This window comes from Colletotrichum higginsianum, chromosome 6 (genome assembly GCF_001672515.1).
Source record: "Colletotrichum higginsianum IMI 349063 chromosome 6, whole genome shotgun sequence".
Taxonomy (NCBI): Eukaryota; Fungi; Ascomycota; class Sordariomycetes; order Glomerellales; family Glomerellaceae; genus Colletotrichum; species Colletotrichum higginsianum.
In genome coordinates, this window is record NC_030959.1 from 807,709 (window position 1) to 828,680 (window position 20,972).

At 58.6% G+C, this 20,972-nt stretch overlaps 10 protein-coding genes across 10 annotated transcripts; 5 read left to right on the forward strand and 5 right to left on the reverse strand.

Moving 5' to 3' along the window:
* Positions 1–79: 79 nt before the first annotated feature.
* CH63R_08659 (Stress responsive A/B Barrel domain-containing protein) lies at positions 80–594 on the forward strand (the record flags this gene model as incomplete). The annotated part of the gene is made up of 3 exons (XM_018303633.1): positions 80–98; positions 182–410; positions 471–594. 3 exons carry the CDS (start codon positions 80–82, stop codon positions 592–594), a joined length of 372 nt encoding a protein of 123 aa, XP_018155656.1.
* A 361-nt stretch (positions 595–955) lies between these two features.
* On the reverse strand, positions 956–1,765 carry CH63R_08660 (Oxidoreductase ucpA; the record flags this gene model as incomplete). The annotated part of the gene is made up of 1 exon (XM_018303634.1): positions 956–1,765. The coding sequence occupies one exon, from the start codon at positions 1,763–1,765 to the stop codon at positions 956–958; it is 810 nt and encodes a 269-aa protein (XP_018155657.1).
* A 598-nt stretch (positions 1,766–2,363) lies between these two features.
* On the forward strand, positions 2,364–4,403 carry CH63R_08661 (Dehydratase; the record flags this gene model as incomplete). The annotated part of the gene is made up of 3 exons (XM_018303635.1): positions 2,364–2,811; positions 2,906–3,117; positions 3,201–4,403. The coding sequence occupies 3 exons, from the start codon at positions 2,364–2,366 to the stop codon at positions 4,401–4,403; spliced, it is 1,863 nt and encodes a 620-aa protein (XP_018155658.1).
* Positions 4,404–4,488: 85 nt separating this feature from the next.
* Positions 4,489–6,931, reverse strand: CH63R_08662 (Fungal specific transcription factor domain-containing protein; the record flags this gene model as incomplete). The annotated part of the gene is made up of 4 exons (XM_018303636.1): positions 4,489–5,496; positions 5,557–6,625; positions 6,674–6,768; positions 6,833–6,931. 4 exons carry the CDS (start codon positions 6,929–6,931, stop codon positions 4,489–4,491), a joined length of 2,271 nt encoding a protein of 756 aa, XP_018155659.1.
* Positions 6,932–7,397: 466 nt separating this feature from the next.
* On the forward strand, positions 7,398–8,468 carry CH63R_08663 (Malate/L-lactate dehydrogenase; the record flags this gene model as incomplete). Its single annotated transcript, XM_018303637.1, has 1 exon — positions 7,398–8,468. The coding sequence occupies one exon, from the start codon at positions 7,398–7,400 to the stop codon at positions 8,466–8,468; it is 1,071 nt and encodes a 356-aa protein (XP_018155660.1).
* A 1,792-nt stretch (positions 8,469–10,260) lies between these two features.
* On the forward strand, positions 10,261–11,418 carry CH63R_08664 (uncharacterized protein; the record flags this gene model as incomplete). Its single annotated transcript, XM_018303638.1, has 1 exon — positions 10,261–11,418. The coding sequence occupies one exon, from the start codon at positions 10,261–10,263 to the stop codon at positions 11,416–11,418; it is 1,158 nt and encodes a 385-aa protein (XP_018155661.1).
* A 298-nt stretch (positions 11,419–11,716) lies between these two features.
* CH63R_08665 (Methyltransferase) lies at positions 11,717–12,707 on the reverse strand (the record flags this gene model as incomplete). The annotated part of the gene is made up of 2 exons (XM_018303639.1): positions 11,717–11,886; positions 11,948–12,707. 2 exons carry the CDS (start codon positions 12,705–12,707, stop codon positions 11,717–11,719), a joined length of 930 nt encoding a protein of 309 aa, XP_018155662.1.
* A 731-nt stretch (positions 12,708–13,438) lies between these two features.
* Positions 13,439–13,748, reverse strand: CH63R_08666 (uncharacterized protein; the record flags this gene model as incomplete). The annotated part of the gene is made up of 2 exons (XM_018303640.1): positions 13,439–13,631; positions 13,702–13,748. The coding sequence occupies 2 exons, from the start codon at positions 13,746–13,748 to the stop codon at positions 13,439–13,441; spliced, it is 240 nt and encodes a 79-aa protein (XP_018155663.1).
* Positions 13,749–14,434: 686 nt separating this feature from the next.
* Positions 14,435–16,714, forward strand: CH63R_08667 (Het domain protein; the record flags this gene model as incomplete). The annotated part of the gene is made up of 1 exon (XM_018303641.1): positions 14,435–16,714. One exon carries the CDS (start codon positions 14,435–14,437, stop codon positions 16,712–16,714), a length of 2,280 nt encoding a protein of 759 aa, XP_018155664.1.
* Positions 16,715–19,200: 2,486 nt separating this feature from the next.
* On the reverse strand, positions 19,201–20,715 carry CH63R_08668 (WD repeat domain-containing protein; the record flags this gene model as incomplete). Its single annotated transcript, XM_018303642.1, has 2 exons — positions 19,201–20,425; positions 20,498–20,715. The coding sequence occupies 2 exons, from the start codon at positions 20,713–20,715 to the stop codon at positions 19,201–19,203; spliced, it is 1,443 nt and encodes a 480-aa protein (XP_018155665.1).
* Positions 20,716–20,972: the final 257 nt, after the last annotated feature.

Sequence of the window (20,972 nt, forward strand, 5' to 3'; positions counted from 1 at the left end):
AAGGTTACTGGATTCAGGCAAAGTCATTTGGACGCTCAAACAAAGTTAAGCGACTCGTTACCGGCAACCCTTTCTCAACATGACGTTGGTTCACATTGGTGAGACCCAATCGCGTCGTCCCAGCGATGACTTCCTATGGACACGTTGGAGAGAAGTGCTGATCTTATCTTGGTGCCTGCAGTTCTCTTTAAATTTCGCCCGGACGTCTCTGAGGAGCACAAGGAGACTTTTGTCCGAGAGCTCAAGACGCTCAAGTCCCTGCCATGCGTCAAGGACCACCGCCTGATCGTCGGCGGGCCTTCCGTCACGGATCCCATCGAAAAGAGTAAGGGGTACCATTTCGCCCTGCTGAGCTTCCACCAAGACCGCAAGGCGCTCGAAGAGTACCAGGCAAGCGCGGAGCATCACAGGTAAGCCAGAAGGCCCCGTTTTGCACCTACGGAAGAGATGCTAACCCTCATCTCAATCAGGGTCACCAGCACCTACCTTTGGCCGTTCAAAGAGGACGTCACGCGGTTTGACTTTGAGGTGGCAGAGGAAGACGAATACATGTGCCAGTTTGTTGCGAACGGACTGGCAAACGGCTCGGCGTAGGAGGGCAAGGCTTGTGATGTTGTAATGAGTAGGAAGTACGATGTAGCACAAAAATAGATGTAAGCGATGGAAGTCGGAAAGCTAGAAACTCTCTGGTTAATTTGATGTACATAAATGAAGACTGTCTGTTTTCTTTCCAGCTATAATACTGGCACAGTCTAAAACGCAACTGGTCTTGAGTTCGCTTCAACAGACTGCTGGTATCCGCGTCTGTCATTGAACCGTACAATCATTGCGATAACTTCTCCACATACTCAGTCAGACTGCAGCTTTGGTATCATGATACACGGAAAGTTTTCGCCGAGAACCGAAGAACAACACTGGCGGTATTTCAACAGAAAACAAAGGAGCAATGACATCTCTAGACCCGCCCCGTGGACGAAGTGATACCGCCGTCCACCACAATCTTCTGCCCGGTGATGTACCGCGCCTCGTCCGAGGCCAGAAACACCGCCGCGTTGGCAACGTCCCACGCGTCCCCCATCCGGCCCATCGGCACCTGGTCGTCCCTCATCTTCCGGAAGGCCTCGTAGCCGCCCTCCTGCGGGAACCTCTGCGACAGCCCCTTGGTGTAGGGCGTGTCCATCAGCCCCGGCACGACCGTGTTCAGCCGCACCCCTTTTCCCGCGTAGATGACGGCCGTCGCCTTGACGAACTGCATGACGGCCGCCTTGGTAGTGTTGTACGCGACCTGCGGCTTGCCGATGTACCGCATGCCCGCGATGCTCGACACGCACACGACGCTGCCCCCGGACGGCTGCGCCGCCATGACGGGCAGCACGTGGTGGCAGGCAAGGTAGACGCTCTTGAGGTTCAGGTCCATCTGCGCGTCCCACGTCGCCTCGGCCATGGTCGCGGGGCACCCGGGCTGCGACTGGCCGACGTTGGTCACGAGGATGTCGATGCGGCCGTGGCGGGCGAGGCAGGCGTCCACGAGGGCCCTGACGGACTCGGACGACGTCGCGTCCGTCGCGACGACGTCGCACACGCCGCCGGCCTCCTCGATGGCCGTCCGGGTCTTGGTCGTGGACTCGACGGTCCGGTTGCCGCCGAAGATGAGGGCGCCCTGCTTGGCGAGAGTGACGGCGCAGGCGGCGCCGATGCCCCAGCCGTCCGAGCCTGATTGGCCGAGGCCGATGACCAGGGCGACTTTTCCTTGGAGGTTGAGCATGGCGATGGAAGGGAGACGGAAACGGAAAATGGAAGAATAGGTAGGTTACTATGGCGGAAAAAGAGGTCGGCGGGGGGGAGCGGGCTTGACGACGGGGTTACCGTGAGTGTTTGTCTATTATATGACTATTATATGACGAGGTTGATAATGAGTTTGTATTGCTTGAGCTAGGCGACTCTATTCCAACAAAGAAAAACATCTAAAAGAAGGAAAACACGGAAAGGCCATCCACCCATTCCTTTGTGTAATTTGGCGGCATTCCCGTCTCCGGTGGCCGCCGGACGGGGAAACTCCGTCGCCTCACGGCCCAGTCGCCGAAACCTTCGGCCGCGCTATTGCCGACGGGACGATCACGACATGCCGAGTCCCCGCACCGCCCACCCACTCCACAGGATGAGGGAGGGATGGTTTTGGGGGGAACGAGGGAGACGGCGGATAAGTAATGAACTGGATATCCTGCTGGCCAACCATAAGATGAGGAATTATAATTCTCGACACCGCATTACATCTTCACGGTGGCCTTCCCTCCCCTCCCCTGCCCCCCTGTCCCCCGCCCCCTCCCCCAGATATCCCCCAAAACATCCATCCGTAAGTAACCATGAGCGAACAATCGTCAACGCCGGGCAAGGACGGCAAGCCCCCCGCGACGGTCGTCACGGGCGACTACGACCTCTCGACGCCGATCGACTCGAGCGTCGGCCTGCGGCAGGGCCTGACCTCGTACGGGGACAACCACTTCAGCCTGTTCCTCCGCAAGGTGTTCATCAAGGCCCTGGGGTACAGCGAGGACGCGCTCTCGCGGCCCATCATCGGCATCGTCAACACGTACTCGAGCTTCAACCCGTGCCACGCCAACGTGCCGCAGCTGATCGAGGCCGTCAAGCGCGGCGTGCAGCTGAGCGGCGGCCTGGCCATCGACTTCCCGACCATCAGCATCCACGAGAGCTTCGCGTCGCCGACGAGCATGTACCTGCGCAACCTCATGAGCATGGACACGGAGGAGATGATCAAGGCCCAGCCGTGTGACGCGGTGCTGCTCATCGGAGGTGAGTGAGTGCGGCGACATCGCGATAGTCCCCCTGTGAGGCGTGGGGGCGGCGGAAGGGGAGAGAGAGAAGTGAGACTGACAGACGAGACAAGGATGCGACAAGACGACCCCGGCGCAGCTAATGGGCGGCATATCTGCCAACAAGCCCATCCTGCATCTCGTCACTGGACCTATGATGCCGGGAAGCCACAAGGGCGTGCGGATCGGCGCTTGCACCGACTGCCGCAACAACTGGGCCGCTTACAGGGCCGGCAAGATTGACATTGAGGACATCTCGGCCATCAACGACGAGCTTGCCCCGACAGTAAGTCTCTTCTTTTTCTTCTCGTTCGTTCAAGCTTCAGGCCTTTCAGAATCCGCGCTAATTACAACCAAACAAACAAACAGGGCGGCACATGCGGCGTCATGGGCACCGCGTCGACCATGGCGTGCATCCTGGTCGGCCTGGGGATGATGCCCTTCAAGGGCGCCACCGCGCCGGCCGTCTCGTCCGCCAGGCTGCGGATCGCGGAGCAGACGGGCGGGCTCGCCGTGGTCCTGCACAAGAAGGGCCTGAAGCCGCAGGACCTGCTCACGCGCGAGTCGTTCCTCAACGCCATCACCGTGCTGCAGGCCATCGGCGGCTCGACCAACGCCGTCGTCCACATGATGGCCATCGTCGGCCGCCACCCGGCCGTCGCCGGCACCATCACGCTCGACACCTTTGACGAGATCGGCCGCCGGACGCCGCTGCTGGTCGACCTGAAGCCCAGCGGGCAGAACTACATGGACGACTTCCACAACTCGGGCGGCATGCTGGCCCTCCTGCACGAGCTGAAGCCGCTGCTGCACCTCGACGCCATGACGGTGACGGGCCGCACGCTAGGCGAGGAGCTCGCGGCCACGCCCTTCACGCCCATCCCCCGCGACAGCCTCGTCAACTGCCTACAGCCCTTCAACGACCCGCTGTACCCGGCCTCGGCGCTGGCCGTGCTCCGCGGCAACATCGCCCCGGGCGGCGCCGTCATCAAGCAGAGCGCGTCCAAGGACCGCCGGCTCCTCAGGCACTCCGGGCCGGCCGTCGTCTTCGCCGGCTCGGCAGACATGGCCCTGCGCATCGACGACCCGGCGCTGGACGTCACCCCGGACAGCGTCCTGGTCCTCCAGAACATCGGACCCGTCGGCAACCCGGGGATGCCCGAGGCCGGGCTCATCCCCATCCCGCGGAAGCTCGCCGAGCGCGGCGTCCAGGACATGCTGCGGCTGTCCGACGGCCGCATGAGCGGCACGGCGGGCGGCACCATCGTCTTGCACATCTCCCCCGAGGCGGCCGATCCCGAATCGGTCCTGGGCGTCGTGAGGACCGGCGACGTCATCACGTGCGACGTCGAGCGGCGCGTCATCCGGGTCGAGGTCTCGGACGACGAGATCCGGAGGAGGATAGCCGAGAGGAGAGAGGCGTTGGAGAGGGAGGAGGAGAACGGGGGCAGCAACGCGCCGTGGGTGGCCAAGAAGCGGATCCGTGGCTACCGCGGGCTCTATCTGCGTTCCGTGTTGCAGGCCGAGGGAGGCGCCGACTTTGATTTCCTCACAGCTGATGGCCCTTCATAGAATCTCTCCTGCTTTTCCTGTAACATTGACACATCCACTATAATACAAATCTACTCATTTCGGAACAGTATACACAAAGAACCTTTCAACTAAAGTTGGGGTATGTCGGTATGAAATCGTCAAACAGGCCGCGCATGATGCCGTCCAGGTTCGCCGCGTCTCCCACCGGCAACTGTTCCCCAAACGAAGTGCTGGCAAGGAACGCCTCGAAGGGATCCTGCGGCAGATAACTAGAGGAGCCTCCCGCCGCCACGGATGCCATGACTACCGGGTGAGACATCCCTTCAGAGAAACCGAGTCGGGCCTCGGACGCGCCGTTCAGGCCGGCGGTGTCGTCGTAAGGGCTCATCATTCGCACACCCGCCGACTCGAGCCTCGACGACCGACGTTGGCCCGGGGCCTCGGCGCCGGACGGCTGGTTCGCGAGATCCCTGATCCACCGGACGGTCGCCCGCATCATGTCGTCGAGGATGTCCCTGCACCGCTTCGCCCCGGACCAGTGCTCCCCCGTGGCGGCCAGAACCCCGAGGCCGGCGCTGAAGTCGGACAGCAGGACGTCCAGGGAGGTCTGCTTGGCGATGTCGGGGACCATCTTGATGCAGTACAGCATGGTGATGAGGCCCAGCACGGCGGAGTGGCACGTGTTCCAGGTGTGGATGAGCAGGTTCTGCTTGTACAGCTGGTCGAAAAGGGACAGGACCTCGCGGGCCGCGGCGTAGCACTTCCGCAGCGCCCCGGGGGACGGGTTCGGGATCGCCGGGCTGGGCCGCAGCACGAGCATGCGGAGGCTGTGGCATCGGATCCGGCAGACGGTGCGAATGTAGTCGGAGTCGGGCGGCGCCTCGGGGATGCCGCTCTGCCACTCGTCCAGCTGCTGGAGCATCCCTTGTTGCCACTCGTTGATGTCGATCACCGCGGGATAGGCGTATCTGGGGGTGTCGCGGACGATGCTGTTGGCGACGTACTTGAACTCCGAGTTGAGCTTCGCCAGCCGGAACAGGTGGATCGAGAAGGCCATGCGGCCGGGGCTTGCAGTATCCGACGGCTGCTGGCTGAAGCTCTGGAGAGAGACATCATCGATGTTTTGCGGCAGCTGAGAGGGTTTCAGTCATGATATCGGTCATCTCACACACATAAGGCCGGTAGAACTCACTCGAAGGTCGCACGCTTCATCTCGCAGCCCAATCGGACGCCCCATCATGGTCGCGATCATCCTGTCGAGTGAAAACACGACCCAGAATATCCTGGTCCTCATCTCCTGCTCGAGAAGAGAGATCCCGGAGTTTGTGTTGATGTCGCGCTGCAGGCCCAGGTCCAGGACAGCGGCGATGCACTGGTAGTTGAGGTACCACACGTTGAGCCGCATGTTGGGGCTGTGCATGGTGAAGATGGTCAGCAGGAGGAGGCACTGCAGGCCCGGGATCGAGCTGTCGACGCTGACCCGGTCCAAGTACTGCATCGCCGACAGGCAGTACGATTCCGCCGGGAGACGCACCCTCGTCCTGCGAGACAGGACGGTCGACCCGAGGGCGAGGACCATGAAGACCTGGAAAGCACCCGTGGGCCCACGGTCCGCGTCCACGCCGCTGTCGTAGACCTGTTGTAGCAGGGCCATAAACGTTGGCTGGTGCAGGATGGGGAACTGGCAGTTGATGACGTCGAAGTAGTTCTCTGCCAGCAGTTTCGCCTGCTCCTTCGTCGGCAACGGCATCGGGCCATGCATCGCCTCGACCAGGGCCGCGGGTATCGAGAAGACGGGTTCCGGAGGCCTGCTCGACCAAGCCGTCTGGTCGTCTTGTCGACTCGAAGTCAACATGATCCGGGCCAGGAAGTAGCCGCTCGACGGGCCGATGTACTTGGGGTCCTGGCTGCTGCCGAGTGAGACGAGCCCGATCTCGTGGGAGAGAGTGCTGCTGGCGGCGGGATCGGTCAGTCGGGGGTCCGAGCGGATGATGGGTTGTGGGACTTGTTGTCCGTCCGGGGACGTCAGTGATCGCCCCCTGGTACTTTGAGCGTTCCGTTCTGCAACTGTCAAGGTGTCGTCGGGCTGTTCACTGCTGGCTTCGATCATCGAGTCTGATACGAAGGGCTCGTCACCGTCGACATCCATGCAGAGGTCCCCGGCCGGGCCCTGGCCGAGGTCCACATCGGGGCACCTTTCACGGACGATGCCTTCAAGCCATCTGATACGTTCCTTGAGGTTTGCGATCTGACTGGGTCCGCTGTCAGACGGGGTTCTCAGACCGACCGGAAGCGGGTGCTCGACTCACGCTCTTGGCAGGTCTCGGAGACGGACACTCTCGCCGTCGGTACAGGCCACTCCGGCTTTCTTGCAATTGTTGCAGGCCGGGAGTTGTCCATCGCACTGCGTTCGATCAGTACCCCGGTTTCCATGTCCCGTCGTCCCGCGTGTCCATCCAACCACTTACACGGATCTTCCTCCGCTGGCACCGGGAACAGGCCAGCCTCAACCTGGGGTTTCTCCGTGACTGTCGGGCTTCGTGGCGGTGATTGCTTGCGTCGGCCATGTTCCGGGGCCTCTTTTTTCTCCTTGAATCGACGCTGGGCTTGGACTGCGATGCCGCGTTTCTGCGCTGAACTGATGTTGCTGCTTGGGAGCTCCGACAAATGGTGGTTTCGGGAAATGTCCGCAGTGGGACGGGGAATGATGAAGATGGAAAAGACAGCCGAGAAAACGACACGTGCGGGGTTTCCCCGCGGTGTCCGAGTTTTGTTGAGACGGGCGAAATCCGCTCTCGGGCGTCTTTCCCGCCGCTTCGTGTTCAACGACAGACCCATCACATACAAAGCCGTGAATCAATGTCACCTTTCTAAAACAGACGTCGGATATGAAAAATCAAATAAAACATAATCGTCGCTAATCATACACTACACATCATCACTTCGCCTTGCGGGAATTCGGCATTGTCTTAAATCCACATGTCCAAGAGCCCACACGACCACCACATCCAGCACAAGTGAGACATCATCAACATGGCAGACGAATCCACAAAGATCCCGGTCTCCGCCTCCGAGGCCCGCCGGCTCGTCGAGGACATACTCAAGGGCAACGGTGTGCCCGCCGAGAACGCCGCCGTCGTCGCCCGCTGCCTCGTCGCCGCCGACCTCCGCGGCGTCGACACGCACGGCATGAACCGCGTCCCCTCCTACATGGAGCGCGTCCGCCAGGGCGTCCTCGACCCCGCCGCCCAGCCCGAGCTCCGGCAGGTCACCCCCGTCGTCGCCCACGTCGACGGCAAGAACGGCTTCGGTTTCGTCGCGACGCGCATCGGCATGGCGGCCGCCATCGAGTCGGCCAAGACGTTCGGCATCGGCATGGCGAGCGTGTCGCACTCGAACCACTTCGGCATGGCCGCCTGGGTCGTCCAGCAGGCGCTCGACGCCGACATGATGAGCCTGGTCTTCACCAACTCGAGCCCCGCGCTGCCGGTCTGGGGCGGCAAGAGCAAGCTCATGGGCGTCTCGCCCATCGCCTGCGGCGCGCCCGGGAAGGACAAGCCCTTCATCCTCGACATGGCCCCGTCGGTGGCGGCCAGGGGCAAGATCTACAAGGCCAAGAGGCGCGGCGAGAAGATCCCCCTCGACTGGGCCCTCGACGCCGACGGCCGCCCGACGGACGACCCGTCTGCCGCCCTGGAGGGCGTCATGCTGCCCATGGGCGGCCCCAAGGGCTCGGCGCTGTCTATCATGATGGATGTCTTCTCCGGCGTCCTCTCCGGCTCGGCCTTCGCGGGCCACGTGACGAACCCGTACGACCCCTCGAAGCCCGCCGACGTCGGCCACTTCCTGGTCGCCGTCAAGCCGGACCTCTTCATGAGCCTGGACGACTTCCGCGAGAGGATGGACTACTTGTACCAGCGCGTCGTGGGCTCGGACAAGGCGGCCGGGGTCGACAGGATTTATTTCCCCGGCGAGATTGAGCAGTTGAATCAGCAGGACCGGGAGAAGAACGGGATTCCACTGGTGCAGGCAGAGATTGACGCCCTGAACGCAGAAGCTGTGAGAGTTGGTGCGCAGCCTCTGACAACACTGGCGAGTAGTTGAATTGCAAGCCCGTTATGAGGAGGTCTTTCCCCTATTATCTAATGAAACGGGAATGGCCCGAGGGATCTCGTCGCGATACAGCTGGAAAATTCAGTTGATCCAGTCATTCCTCATTGCTTACGATGCTCTTTTTCTCTTCATGGGTACAAAGTTCCATTTCACGTCCAAGTTTTGTTTGGGAACTCTCATTTCGCAATCACGGGTCTCAGCATGCATCGTCCATCCTCCGTTTGAGGTCAACGAAACTGGCTGCTTTTTTAACCGGAATACGCTTGCTTTTTTTTGGCAAGGACGAACATTTCTCGAAATCCAAACAATGAGAGCAGCCAGAGTTCCACCATGAGTCGGCTTTGAGGGAGTTTCAAGAGTCGAACGAGCCTGCGGACCAAGAACAGCGTTCAGGTTTCGGGTGGCAAGCAAAGGGAAAGGGATGTGAGAATTCATGGCACCGTCTTTGGCGCAATTTTCTGCTCCCCTAGCTAGTCCTACGGTTAGTTCTCATGGAGAGGCCTCGCTGTGGCTTCAATAGATGATTTTGTTCAGGTGCCGCAGGTGGTCTAGAATGAAAGTACAGAGTCGGTAGGTTTCAATAGTTCCGGGGTCGATGGGTCCCGTTTCATCAGGGTTTGTGCCATAATACGATCAAGGCCGGACTTGGGGTTCAAGACTGGAAGTGACGCATCGGCCGGCGCGGAATAAGCGAATTCCTACTAGGACCCCTGGTATGTGCCGTCTCGGGCCGAAATCAGTCGGACGCCGATGCCCCACTCCGCTGCGGGACAGTGCCGGCCAGTGCCGGTCGGTCTTTCGTAACGTTGCACCACGCCGAAAATGCGGTAAACGGCTTCAATACGTATGAATGTAGATGGGTTTCTGATACCAGGAATCACCCGGCGATGTTGAATAGGTAGATGGCAATTGATGTCCGTATCAAGGTTCAGATGGCTGGCAATATCAACGACGCAGCACGGCAACATTGTAACCTACTGTAGCAACATACGTGACTGAACGGTCACCCCATTTCTCAGTCTTCTGTTCAATACCATGCTTACACAGATTAGAAAGCTTACACATGTTCTGGCGAACAACGTCAACGGCTCCGCCAGGGACGCCGAGAGACGTGGGAGTGTGGCTTCTGGTGAGGTAGGACTTTGAGCAGGAGCGAGCACCGCCGGGCTCCTTCAACGTGCAAACTTGACCATTCACGTTCCTGCATGTCGAAATTTCCCGACTCTCATATAACCTTGGAGTACTGGAAGAATGCAGGCAGAGAAGCTACAGTCTGACAGATTGAGTACAAGTCGGACCTGGGATGTCCGTCACTGTGCACCTTCCCTGCCTGCTTGAAGTCATTTATAGATTGGCCGTTCCTTCTAGGTGCAGACGGTACCCCCCCTTAATGCAGTTTTGATCCTTCCCGTTGTGTGAAGAAGCACGTGCGTGCGTCCGGGCCATGACGCCTTCAGGTGTATGCCCCTCTCTCCGTTCCTTCCTCAGAGGCAAGGCGGGGTGGAGTTGTCAGGTTGGCTGTTTCCCATTCTCATATGTACCTGCAATGTTCACAGCAGCTTCCTGCCGTTCGATTAAGACGACAGACACACAGGTACATGAGGCCAAGCGGACGTCGACTCGTGCCTCAACACATCCCCCGAACATCAACATCAACACATCAACATTGACTCCATCGACCACCAACCCCCATTCTCCCTGTTTATCCAACCAAGCCACTCTTTACTCTACTTTCGTCATTCTTGCTTTCTTGGAACTCCTTTCATTATCAACAACATCAATCATGAAGTTCAACGCTGTCTCGGCCTCTCCGCTGCTGCTCGCTTCCGCCACGGCCGCCCGTGTAGCCGCCTACAATAATCCTTCTTCTCCAACACTCTATCCGGAGCCATTGACAGCATTCTCTCAAGATGGCCCCCTCCATCAACAACACAAAGACCACTGCTGCTTCACTCTCGGCTCTTTTGACCCTTCCACGGGCCGCTACCCCCTGTCTCTGCTTGATGGAAGCGTCGGCGAGTCCTTGGTTGACGGTTCTCATCTTGGCCAAGGCCCTTTCTGCCTCAACCATACCACAGGCATCGTCCAGGACACCAATGGCGCCCATTGTATTTTTGACGAGGCCAGCCACAAGTTTCACTGTTGCGACAATTGCACCGGGAAGACCAACTTTCGACTCAACATCCATCATCAGCAGGGCAGTGCCTTTGCCACCATCCTAGCCCGAAATGATGTCGACGTGCAGTGTTCCGTGGAGCCACACTCTTGTCTCCCTCCCTGGCACCGGGCTCTGAAGTGGTGTCAGCAACATCCCAACTCGGACAGATGTCCTTGGCTCCCCTGGACGCTGAGCTCTCAAACCATCAAATCAGACAACGGCGACGCACTCCGGTTCGGAATCGGCTTCATCCTGGACCAACTCTGTGGGTGGTTGCCCGGCACATGTCCTGTCACCTCCAACATCAAGGACGTCGTGCCCAAGCTCGAATTGAGGCGAACCATCCAGGGCTTCCAGGACATTTTGGACTTGGCATGCGAGGTCGCTGACCCATTGTGTCCTTTCATTCCGTTGGTCATGGACGTAGCCCTCTCAATCCTGGAAGCACTCTCAGACAGTTCAAGGCTCGGCCAAGCCGTCCGGGCTTACGTTGGCACCAACAGCATTGATATGCGTGCTCTCTCAAGGTCACTACGGACTGCTCACATTGAAATTGGTTCAGCTGGCCAGTCGAATATGGAGAATGCCTCAGAAATGACTCCGGAAGAAGCCATCGAATGGCTTCGGGGCAGGCTGAATGGCATTTGCGAGAAGAACTTTCCCGTCTTGTGTCAATATGTTCCCAATGTTCTCGGCTTCATCCGGAAGATTCTCGAAAGCACCGACGAGGACTGCGAAGCGTTGTCTCACGCTGCCCAGGCCATGCTTTCTGGGTTGAGATGACATGGTAACCGCCGCTTTGGCTTAGTTCTGAAAGCGAATTTGACGGAACGGGGTTGGGTGGCCACTGTGGCAGAGATCTCGAGATGGGCACCGGTAATGAGCGAAGGGAGGGGTTGTATGATAATGGGAACTGAGGGCCGCGCAGTATAGCTAGCTACCTACCTACGTTAATCACCGCGAGTATTGCTTACAAGTTATGCAACGATCATTTACGTTTGTCTGTGACATGTAGTCGAGCTGGTAGGGGGGTTAGAGCCTAGGGTCTTCCACGACCTTGGTGGGATGCCCATACTCGGATTTACTTGGTGAGTGTTCCGAGGATGTGCGGCACCACTTGAAACCACGGCTCGGACGGGGGCTGCAAGACGTCAATGTCATGCCAGGGTCCAGCGGACCTCAATGTCTTTTCCGTGCTGCGACATAGCTGACAGCCATTCAAGGCGCGCGGCCAGACGAGGTTAACGACACCTGCAGCGGGCGTTAGTATGGGAGGTGCCTTGTTGGATGACTTCGATCAGGGTGCTCCTACGTTGATAAAGCCGGATGGGCCAGCTGTGTGTCGCCTTGACGTGTTCAAACAAATACCAGCGTCCGCCCTTCTTCAGATACGAATACAGTTCGTTGATGTTCCTCTCAGGCTCGGGAATGCTGCAAAGGCAGAGAATGGAGACGATGCAGTCGACGCTGCCCTTCTCGATCTTGCCGCCCCACGCCGTTGGGTCGGAGAGCGACTCGATGCCCGTGGGGACGATCTCATACGTGCCATCGATCCCGGCGTCATGCACCCGCTTCTTGAGGGCGGGGTGGACTTCGGTGTTGGGCTCCACGCCGTAGACCTTGGTCACGCCCTCGGCGACCCTGCGTCTCACGCCACCATTTCTGCTGCTGCTGCCGCCGCCGCCGCCGCCGCCATTCCGGGACGCGTCAGGCTTCTCGCCGCGCTTCGAAAAGAGGTCCACCCACAAGCCGGACCCGGGCCCGATCTCCAGCACGACGCCGCTGACGGGCGGATGGACGGGATCCTCGACGACGTCGCCATGGGTGACGCGGCCCTCGAGCAGGGCGACCATGCGGTCCGAGTTGCCCTCGCGAATGTTGGGGCCGGCCCAGGCCCAGAAGGCGGAGAACCAGGCGTCCTGGAGGCGGGACGGGGACGTCAGGGTAGCGAAGTCGGCGGAGCGGAGGAGGCGGAGGACGGTGCCGGGCAGGTAGTAGAAGGAGTAGGAGAGGAAGACCCAGGGGCCGACGAGGCCGCCGACGACTTCGGATATCTCGGTGAGAGTGGGCATGACGGGCGTGATAGCTAAATGTTTGGTGGTGAAAGGGGGGAAAGTAGGGGGGAAAGGGGGAGGGGAAGGGTGGGTGGTAAGTGGGCAATAGATGGTAAAAGTTAAAGAGATGGAGGGAGGTGGACGATGCAGCGCAATGATAAAGGTTTTGATAAGTCAAGGGAAAGGAGGTCTCAACCCTGGCTTCACTCGTGAAATGGTGTGCGAAGGATGCAATGCGGTGCCGGGGTCTGGCCGGGTTTGCCGTATAAGTGGGTGAGGACGCCCGCCGACCTCTCGGGGCGAGAAGAGAGAAGAAGTATTACTAAGTGGGGTATGCATGTATTGGTGTTTGATTAGAACGTTCTCTCTATACAAACATAAACCGCTCCAAAAAGATATATATCGCCGTATCCAGACGTTATGTCCTTATCACATATCACGCAATCACCCCGCCTGTCCCACTCAAATGTCTCCATACCATCCATACCTTCTAAAGCACAGACCATCTTCCCTTGTATTTCGACTACCTCCTTCGCGTTCGCCTGCAATACTTTTTTCACAATGACAAGACATTTTCTTTTCTGCCACAATATCCTCGTCGACGGCAATCTCGTTCAAATCCGATCTAGAAGTTCTCTTCTGTCTGACCGGGCAAGAACACGAATGCCGTTCGTGCATGAAGCTGGCCAACCAAGCTACCTAGTGCCGCTCGCTGCCTGGCATTTCGCAAAGGGGGAAGGGAGGGCCGGTCACGACGATTGGCCAGCTTGGTGCCATTGCGTGTCCCATGTTGCCAGAGCCTGCTGCGCCTGTCTGCGGCTGCTCGAGGTAGTTCGCCTTGTTGATGTGCCGGCAGCGACGGAGAGCAGTCTCTCAGGCATCTCCATGGGACTCTGATAATACGCATCCATCATTGGCGCTGCGCCGTGGTAGGCGACCGAGCTGGCACACCCGATGTCAGCACGCAGTCCGAAGTCCAGCCATTGCCAGTCGTGGTTGTACGGATACTCACCCGCCATTTGATGCAGTGGCAGCGGAAGATGCAGATCTTTGGGGCATTTTGAAGTAAAAAGGCTGCCGGATTTTGGTGTTTCTAACGACCGAAAGCAGTAGCAGACCTGGGATACGGCACTGTACGATGGAACTGATAGGCTTCGTCTGGATCTTTTCGGTTGAGTATATTCGTCAATGTTGTCTTTGACATGCATGCTTCCTCTCTTCCTGACCGGACGACCACTCGTTGATATACCGTCCTGAGGATGCCTCCCGTTCCATCTTCTGCTCGGCTTCAACTGTGTTCTGCTCACTTGAGAATATCCAGAACGGCACGGACGCGCTTTCAACATCCGCTAGATTATCGAGTCCTCCAACCTGCACAAAAAAATCGCGGGGGGGAAATGCCACGCAGTACTTGCACGAAACTGCGCAATTTCTGTCTGCCGTCTCGCAAACGCTCCCTCGAGGCGCGTGTTCAAGGCTGACTTGTCGGTCGCCAGCATGCCCATCATTGGTTGCACTCGCACGCGAATGCCTGGATTGGGCACCATGACACCCCTGGAAAGGCGCAGCCCGCATAAGAGCAGAGGGCGCGAATGCGCTCTTGAGCAATTCATACGGCGGTGCCTTTCGAGGCATTTCAAAGCCCTTCTCCCTCCCTCCCCCTCTTCTTTCCGATCCATTCGACTTTTTTTCACACGTCGCTTTGCGCAATTGCGAGACCGCTCTAATATCAAATACCCGTTACCATGAGTCACCAAGCAGTCGCAAACAGCCGTGTGGCGAGTGCCTGGTCTGCGGGAGAGCACGAGAGTGCTGTACCCCAGAAAACGTCTGTTGACGCATCAGCACGAACCGACGAGGCTTCCAGGGACCTGGCTTATCAGTTTCTTAGAACGAACCGCACCGCTCGCCGTGTGGTGTTCGTCGACGACGATTACTCCGTCACACCCACCAGATGCGCGTCATCAAGAGATCGCGTCACCTTCTCCTTCGAATCTACTCGGCCCGAAAGCCGGCGTCACTCGTCCTTCGAGCTGGGGACAACCTCGGGCCTGGCGTACCGCGTCAAAGAACAGCCCAACAATCCGAGGAAGCATCAGCGGGGGAGCCCTTCGCTCGATGACGTGGAAGAACAGATGGATTCTACGGAGGAGAGGCACTGCAAGAGGGTTTCGGGCGACTCGGGCTATGGCTCCGACTCACGGCGTCGACGCCGCGAGCAAAGACGAGCTGATTCCGATGCGCAGAGAGTCAACATTGAGATGCTCTCCAACAAGTCCAAGGTGGTTGTCACGAGCTGCCCGGCATCCGACTCCGACAGCGACGAGACCTTGGGCATCCCTAGACGGCCCAGGAGACGCCTCCGACGGCACAGCTTGGCAGCAGCCACCGAGACCATCAGCGATGCGACATCGGTGGCACCAAATGAGCACCAGCAATCAGTCGTGGAGACTACTGGTCTGACACGTTCTCCATCCCATTCGCCCAAAGGATTACGACGAGTCAAAGGGACAACTACTTTGCGGCCAGAGATCGATCCTCAGCCTCGGCCACCGAGGCCGGGGATCAAGACCACGACCGAACCCAACACCTGTGTTTCGAACAGCCCTCAAGCCCGCATACCAAGCCTCCTCCTCAAGACCTCGACGTGGTCTCCTACCAGCCAAGGCACAGCTCGACCCATGGTCCAGAGACAGCCGCGGCCGGTATCTGGACCGCCCGCATTGCCCGTAAACGGGCATTCAACGGCCGTGCCGAAACTGGTGTTCTCGTCCGTCGAAGAGCAGTACGAAGTGTTCAACGAAAGCGGCGATGAGTCCTCTGTGGAATCCGGCATGTTCTCGGTACCGAATTCCCCGATTGAGCCCTTTCAACTTGATGACGATGATCCGTTCGTGCCGCACTTGGATGCTGTCGTCACCTTCGCGTTCGACCGTTTCAGAGACTGGCAAGCCCGGCAAAGGGGGCAAAGTGGAATGCAGGAAGGACGAAGTCAGGCTCGACGGGTCAGCTTCAACACGAATGACTCTGGCCGCTCTTCGAGAAAGCGATCGCACTCCGGCCTCCCCGATGACCCTGCTTCAGACGACGACATCCAGCTGGTTCCAGGACACAAGAGGCCGAAGGTCCCCGCGCCTCCTGCGAGGACGCTCGCCTGTCCCTTCTGGAAGAAAGACCCCGAAAACCACCGGCAGTGCTACAAGAAGGTCCTCAGCAAGATCAAATACGTCAAGACCCATCTGTACCGCTTCCATGCCGCCCCGATCACCTGCCCCTGTTGCGGTGCCGAGTTCCAGAGCGAGGATGTGCGAGACGAGCACCTGCGGGCCAGGCGCTGCGAGGTCGTGGAGCCGGTCTGCATCGCGAACCGCGGGGGCTTGGCTCCCGGGCGGATGAGGCAGGTCTCGAAACGAGCGGATCCGAGGCACACCGAAGAGGAGCAGTGGTTCGTGATTTGGGACACCATCTTCCCCAACACCCCGCGTCCCTCCTCGGCCTACATCGACGGCGTCCTCTCCGAAGACGTCTGCAGCTTCCACGAATTCCTCGCCAACTCTGGCAACGACATTGTCGTCGGCTACTTCAGCGCCCACGACCCCGACTTCGCACGCGGAGACAGGGCAAGCCTGTACGAACGCTTCGTCAGGGACGGGGTGCTCGAGAGGATCTACGAGGAGTGGGCCGCCCGGAGGGGCCTGCGGCAGCCGCCCCACGACGCAATCGACCTCACGCCGCCGCAGTCGGATCCCACCGAGTCCGAGAACCCGAGCCGCGCGTCCTCGGCGCACGGGAACTCGTTCTCACAAGGACCCTCGCAGACGCGCCCGGCGGAGGACATCCAGCCCGTGCCGGCGACCGACCTGCAGTTCGCCGGCCAGGGGTTCGGGGAGTTCGACTTCGGGATCGGCTTGCGCTACGACTCGCGCGAGCAGGACCTTCTCCTCGACGACCTCGAGAGTATGTTTTCCGGCGCGGACCAGCAGCACGGCTGGGGAGGCCCCTCGGCGACGTCGTCCATGAAGTAGGTGTTGTGCATGTGAGAGAGACTGTGAGGCTTGGGGTTTTGGCCGTCACGAAATGTGTCCGGAACCGGCGCCGGAGCCGGAGTTAAATCGGGAAGGCAATGGTGGGCGGGAACGTTGATAGTTATAGCGATGAACAACATGCTCGATCGATATAAAGCATACCGTAATTAGCCTCTCCCCTCTCCCCTCTCTCTGCCTTGACCAAGTTCAAGCCGTTAAACGTACCATCCGGCCGAGACGAAACACGGTCCGCGTTGCTTGCCCTGTGGGACACTTCCATCTGCATCTGCCTTTGACCACTTGTGGCATTCTACGTTTGCTGGAATGCAAGCTGGGTCCTGGCTCTGAAGCGATACAACACGTCCATAACTCGCGAACGTCTTTCGAGACGAGCTGAATTCCGGCGAGCCAGATCAACCTAAACCCCCCAACAATACAAGACAGCCGGGGGGGGGGGGGGGGGGGGGCGGAATTGGTCATTAGGAATCCTCAACCACCAAGCCTCACGTTGCTGCTCTTTGGGTCGATTGCTCTATCCGTATCGTCCAAAATCCTACCGTGGCACGGATTCGAGAGATGTGACATCTCATTCCCCATCTTGGTCACCCTGCCCGCCGACCATACCATCTTCACCGGTTGTAGCTGGCCCACTCCTTTGGCGAGAAAGAAAAAAACCCCGCCCGAAACCGCGGTTTGCAGGCAAAGACATTGCACATAGGACCTGATGGCGCCTGCTCTCCCGGACGGGCACCGGTGTGATGGAAAGTGGGAGGGGCCGAAAGACGATGTTCGACGCCGTCCGTCGATCACTCACTCTTGCTCGGTGGGCGGGGTAAAAACACGGCCACGCCCTGTCATGAGAGCCCCTGCATCGTCCGCTCCGTGCCAAGAAGAAAGTCTCAGACCGGTCAGGGGAAAGGGGTTCGTCGGGCAGGGCGGAGAGCATCCGGTGCCTGATGTAGCACACATCCAGAGAGGGGGGAGGGTTCAGCTTGCAGGATGACGAGGCCCCGGGAGCACGGAATGTAGGCCTCGAGCGAAAGATAGCGTGTTCTGGCGTTCGACTTGCAGAAATAGTGCGCAGTTGGCGAGATTCGGACGTCACGGCGCCATGCGGGCTGAGCGACCATCATGTCTGCAGTAGAAGGGGCCGTCGACATGTTGGCTGAGCGAGCGAAAAACAAGTGGGAACCAAGTGAGAACCAAGTAGGAACCAAGTGAGAGCTTAGTGAGAGCTTAGTGAAAAGTTAGTGAAAGCTAGCCCAGATTTTCATCCCATAGTCTTGCAACTGACAAGGGCTCAAATGCTTATTGCCCACGAATTCGGACACGAGAGGGCTGGATGCCGGTTTAGATGTCGCGGGTGACGCTCGTTCTGTAAATAAGATCTCCAAGTAACCCGGTCCGGAACCCTGCTCCGATCCGACGACGATGGTGTTATTGGATCGCCTGGTCAATACTGGGTGGATGGCGATTGGCAGCCCCTCGCCATCGCCCGCTGCAGGTTTTTAAATGCCGCTGATCTACGCATATTGGTACAATCAATCGGTTAGCTTGAAGAAATTGTACCATGGCTTCATTGGGAGTGTGGGTCATTCAGAACCACGATGCTGGGACGGCGCGCGGGAGCTAATGTAAGAGGAGGTCGAAAGAGGCGCCGGGGAAGCTTCCGGCGCGTTCGGGGGTGTTCGGGATGGTTTGGCCGTCAGCTCTAGTGCCGAGCGAATGATAGAGGAGGGGGGGTGGTGGCGACGAAGGTGAAGCTTGTTGAATTCGGAATCTGCGGCAGATGAGCGATGTAACGACATAGCAAGAAAGACGTCGTACGACGGACCATAGGCGAGTGGATGGCTGTTCATGCATGGACATCCGAGCGGTAGTGATCTGAGTGGTCTGTTCGTACCGACTGAGAGATGGGGTGAATCGAGACAAGCATAAGGTGCCAATGTGATTTTGATTTCGGCACCCCTGGGAGGAAGTGTTGATGAGGCGCACTTCCCTTCATCATCTTGCTAGTGTTTTTTATGAGGCCACAACGAGTTTGGCATCCTGGATGGTCGCCAAGTGGTCGAGCAGATAGCCACCAGCATAGCTAGAAGGATGCAATCCTATGGTTGATGGAATAAGGGTCTCTGCAGAGGCGCCATTCAGATAGATACTTGGCGATGCCATCCAGCGAATAGATGGTCAGCATCACCCCAACTCTCCTTTCAAAGCCCGAGTCAAACCTGCAAGTGATTTCATGTAGTTCGTCATAGGGGAGGACGGCGAGTTTCAGCCTCTCGACATCGGGGAGCTGCGGATCATGATGCCTGATTGAGGGTTGAGAGGGTGTGCTCTGGGCAGCCTCAGCAAGAAGTCGAGACAATGTCGGCGAAGTGTTCGGCTCACAGACCGACTCGGTTTGCCTCGAACACCTCGCAATAGGCACTAATGAGAGGAGCTGGGCATCAAGATGAGGCAGGCCAGAGACGGGCAAAAAAGAATCAGTTGAATGTAACCTGTCTGCCCATTAAACTTCTGAAGGCATCATCGAGGGCTTTGCGCTTGCGTGTTTTCTCTTCCTCGTCTGCATCTTGGGGATCAGGGGCTGCATCGTCTTCATCGGATCCGGGCAACAGTGGCATCCAGGGCCGTATCTGGCCGTCCAAGTGAGCGGTGTAGACTGCGCCAAAGGAACTCCCACCACCCATCACGGGGCCGTTGTGAAGCCCATGGCCACCGCTGCCACGCCATACCATGCTCATGGTCCGGTTTTTCACGTTTAGACCGCTGCCACTGCCCTGACTTGCAGCCGCTCGGGACAGCCCAGGCACACGTAAGCGAGATACCAAGGTGCCTTCGTGAAGATCTAAGACCAATATCTCCTGCTCGTTTGGGTAAAACAGGAGGTCGTGACGTATCGGAGTCAGCCGGGCGGGCGTGACGAACATATCGACCGTCTTGGGTTGTCGGTTTTGTACGATGGAGCCGAAACTGGCAAGCGTATTTGCGCCTGTAGCGGCATCCCACACGCGGATTCGACGGTCGAGGCCGGCTGACACGATGTACTTGCCGTCGTCGGTCCATACCAAGCCGTTCACGCCTTCGTTGTGTGCACGAGCCGAGGTGCGGAAATGAGGAACATGGTTCCAATCAAGTCCAGATGCCACGGCATGGTCGAAGCGGTGTACGACTCCGAGACTGTCTTCTTGATCGAGCTGGCCGACCAAGCCAGAGGCGCGCCGGATGTCCCACACGCGAACTTTTCCATCGACGTGGCCTGTGGCGAGGGCGTGCTCGTGACGGGGGCTCCAGACTGCCGAGAGAACAGCACCTCCGTGTGCCACAAGAGATCGAACAGAAGATCCGGATCTAAGATCGATCAGGCGAACTGATGAATGTTGGGTTGCGCATGCAACCAAGAGGTGGTTAGCGACAGGGCTGGTTGCGTGAGTGTAGATGTTGGCGTTCAGGTCAAAGTTGGCCGAGACGGTCATGCGCTGAGTGGACCATAACTTGATTGAACGATCGAATGAGCTGGAGAGAAACGCCTCTGCATCAAAGGGGTAAAATGCGAGGTGGGTGATGCCGTGTTTGTGGGCGTTAGCCCCTTCCCCCACAGAGCGGGCGACATTGGCGACGGGACGAAATATGTGAGACGCACGCGCGTTTCCCTCTTGATGAAGATCCCAAAGCTTCAGAGAGCCGTCTGCGCCGCCGGAAAGAAGGCTACCGTCCGACGTTTGGCGTCAGACAACGGGGAGCTTCCGACGTACCTAGGCGAGGAACAATACGACTTACAGGCGGCCATCGAATTTGTCGAGAGCCAGGGCATTGACGCCAATGCGGTGAGCCCAGATGGATACACGGCGGCCTTCCGGTTCGGGTTCGGCGCCCTCGCCGTCGAATCGGTGGTGGGCGGCGGCGCCAAAAGACCGGACGAGCTCCGAGGTCGTGGCTCGCGCGAATCCGTCCGGGCTCAGCTCACCCGTTGAGCGGGCAAACAGACGGGCCTGCATTCATCAGCGTGGAGCACCCAGCAGGGATAAGTCTAGGGTTCGTTAGTGTGGAAACCGAAGCAGAAGTCGAAGCCGTTGTCGATGTCGATGTCGGTGCTACAGTTGTTGATACTAGGGGAAGTCGAAGTTGATGGATAGAGATGTACTTACCAAGATATCGATCGACCTTACCTAAGGTAAGTCTAAGGTCGTGATGATGTCAGCAGTCTCTTTTGTTGCGGAAGCTGCTGCCGCCGTTGCTGCTCCTGCTCTTGCTT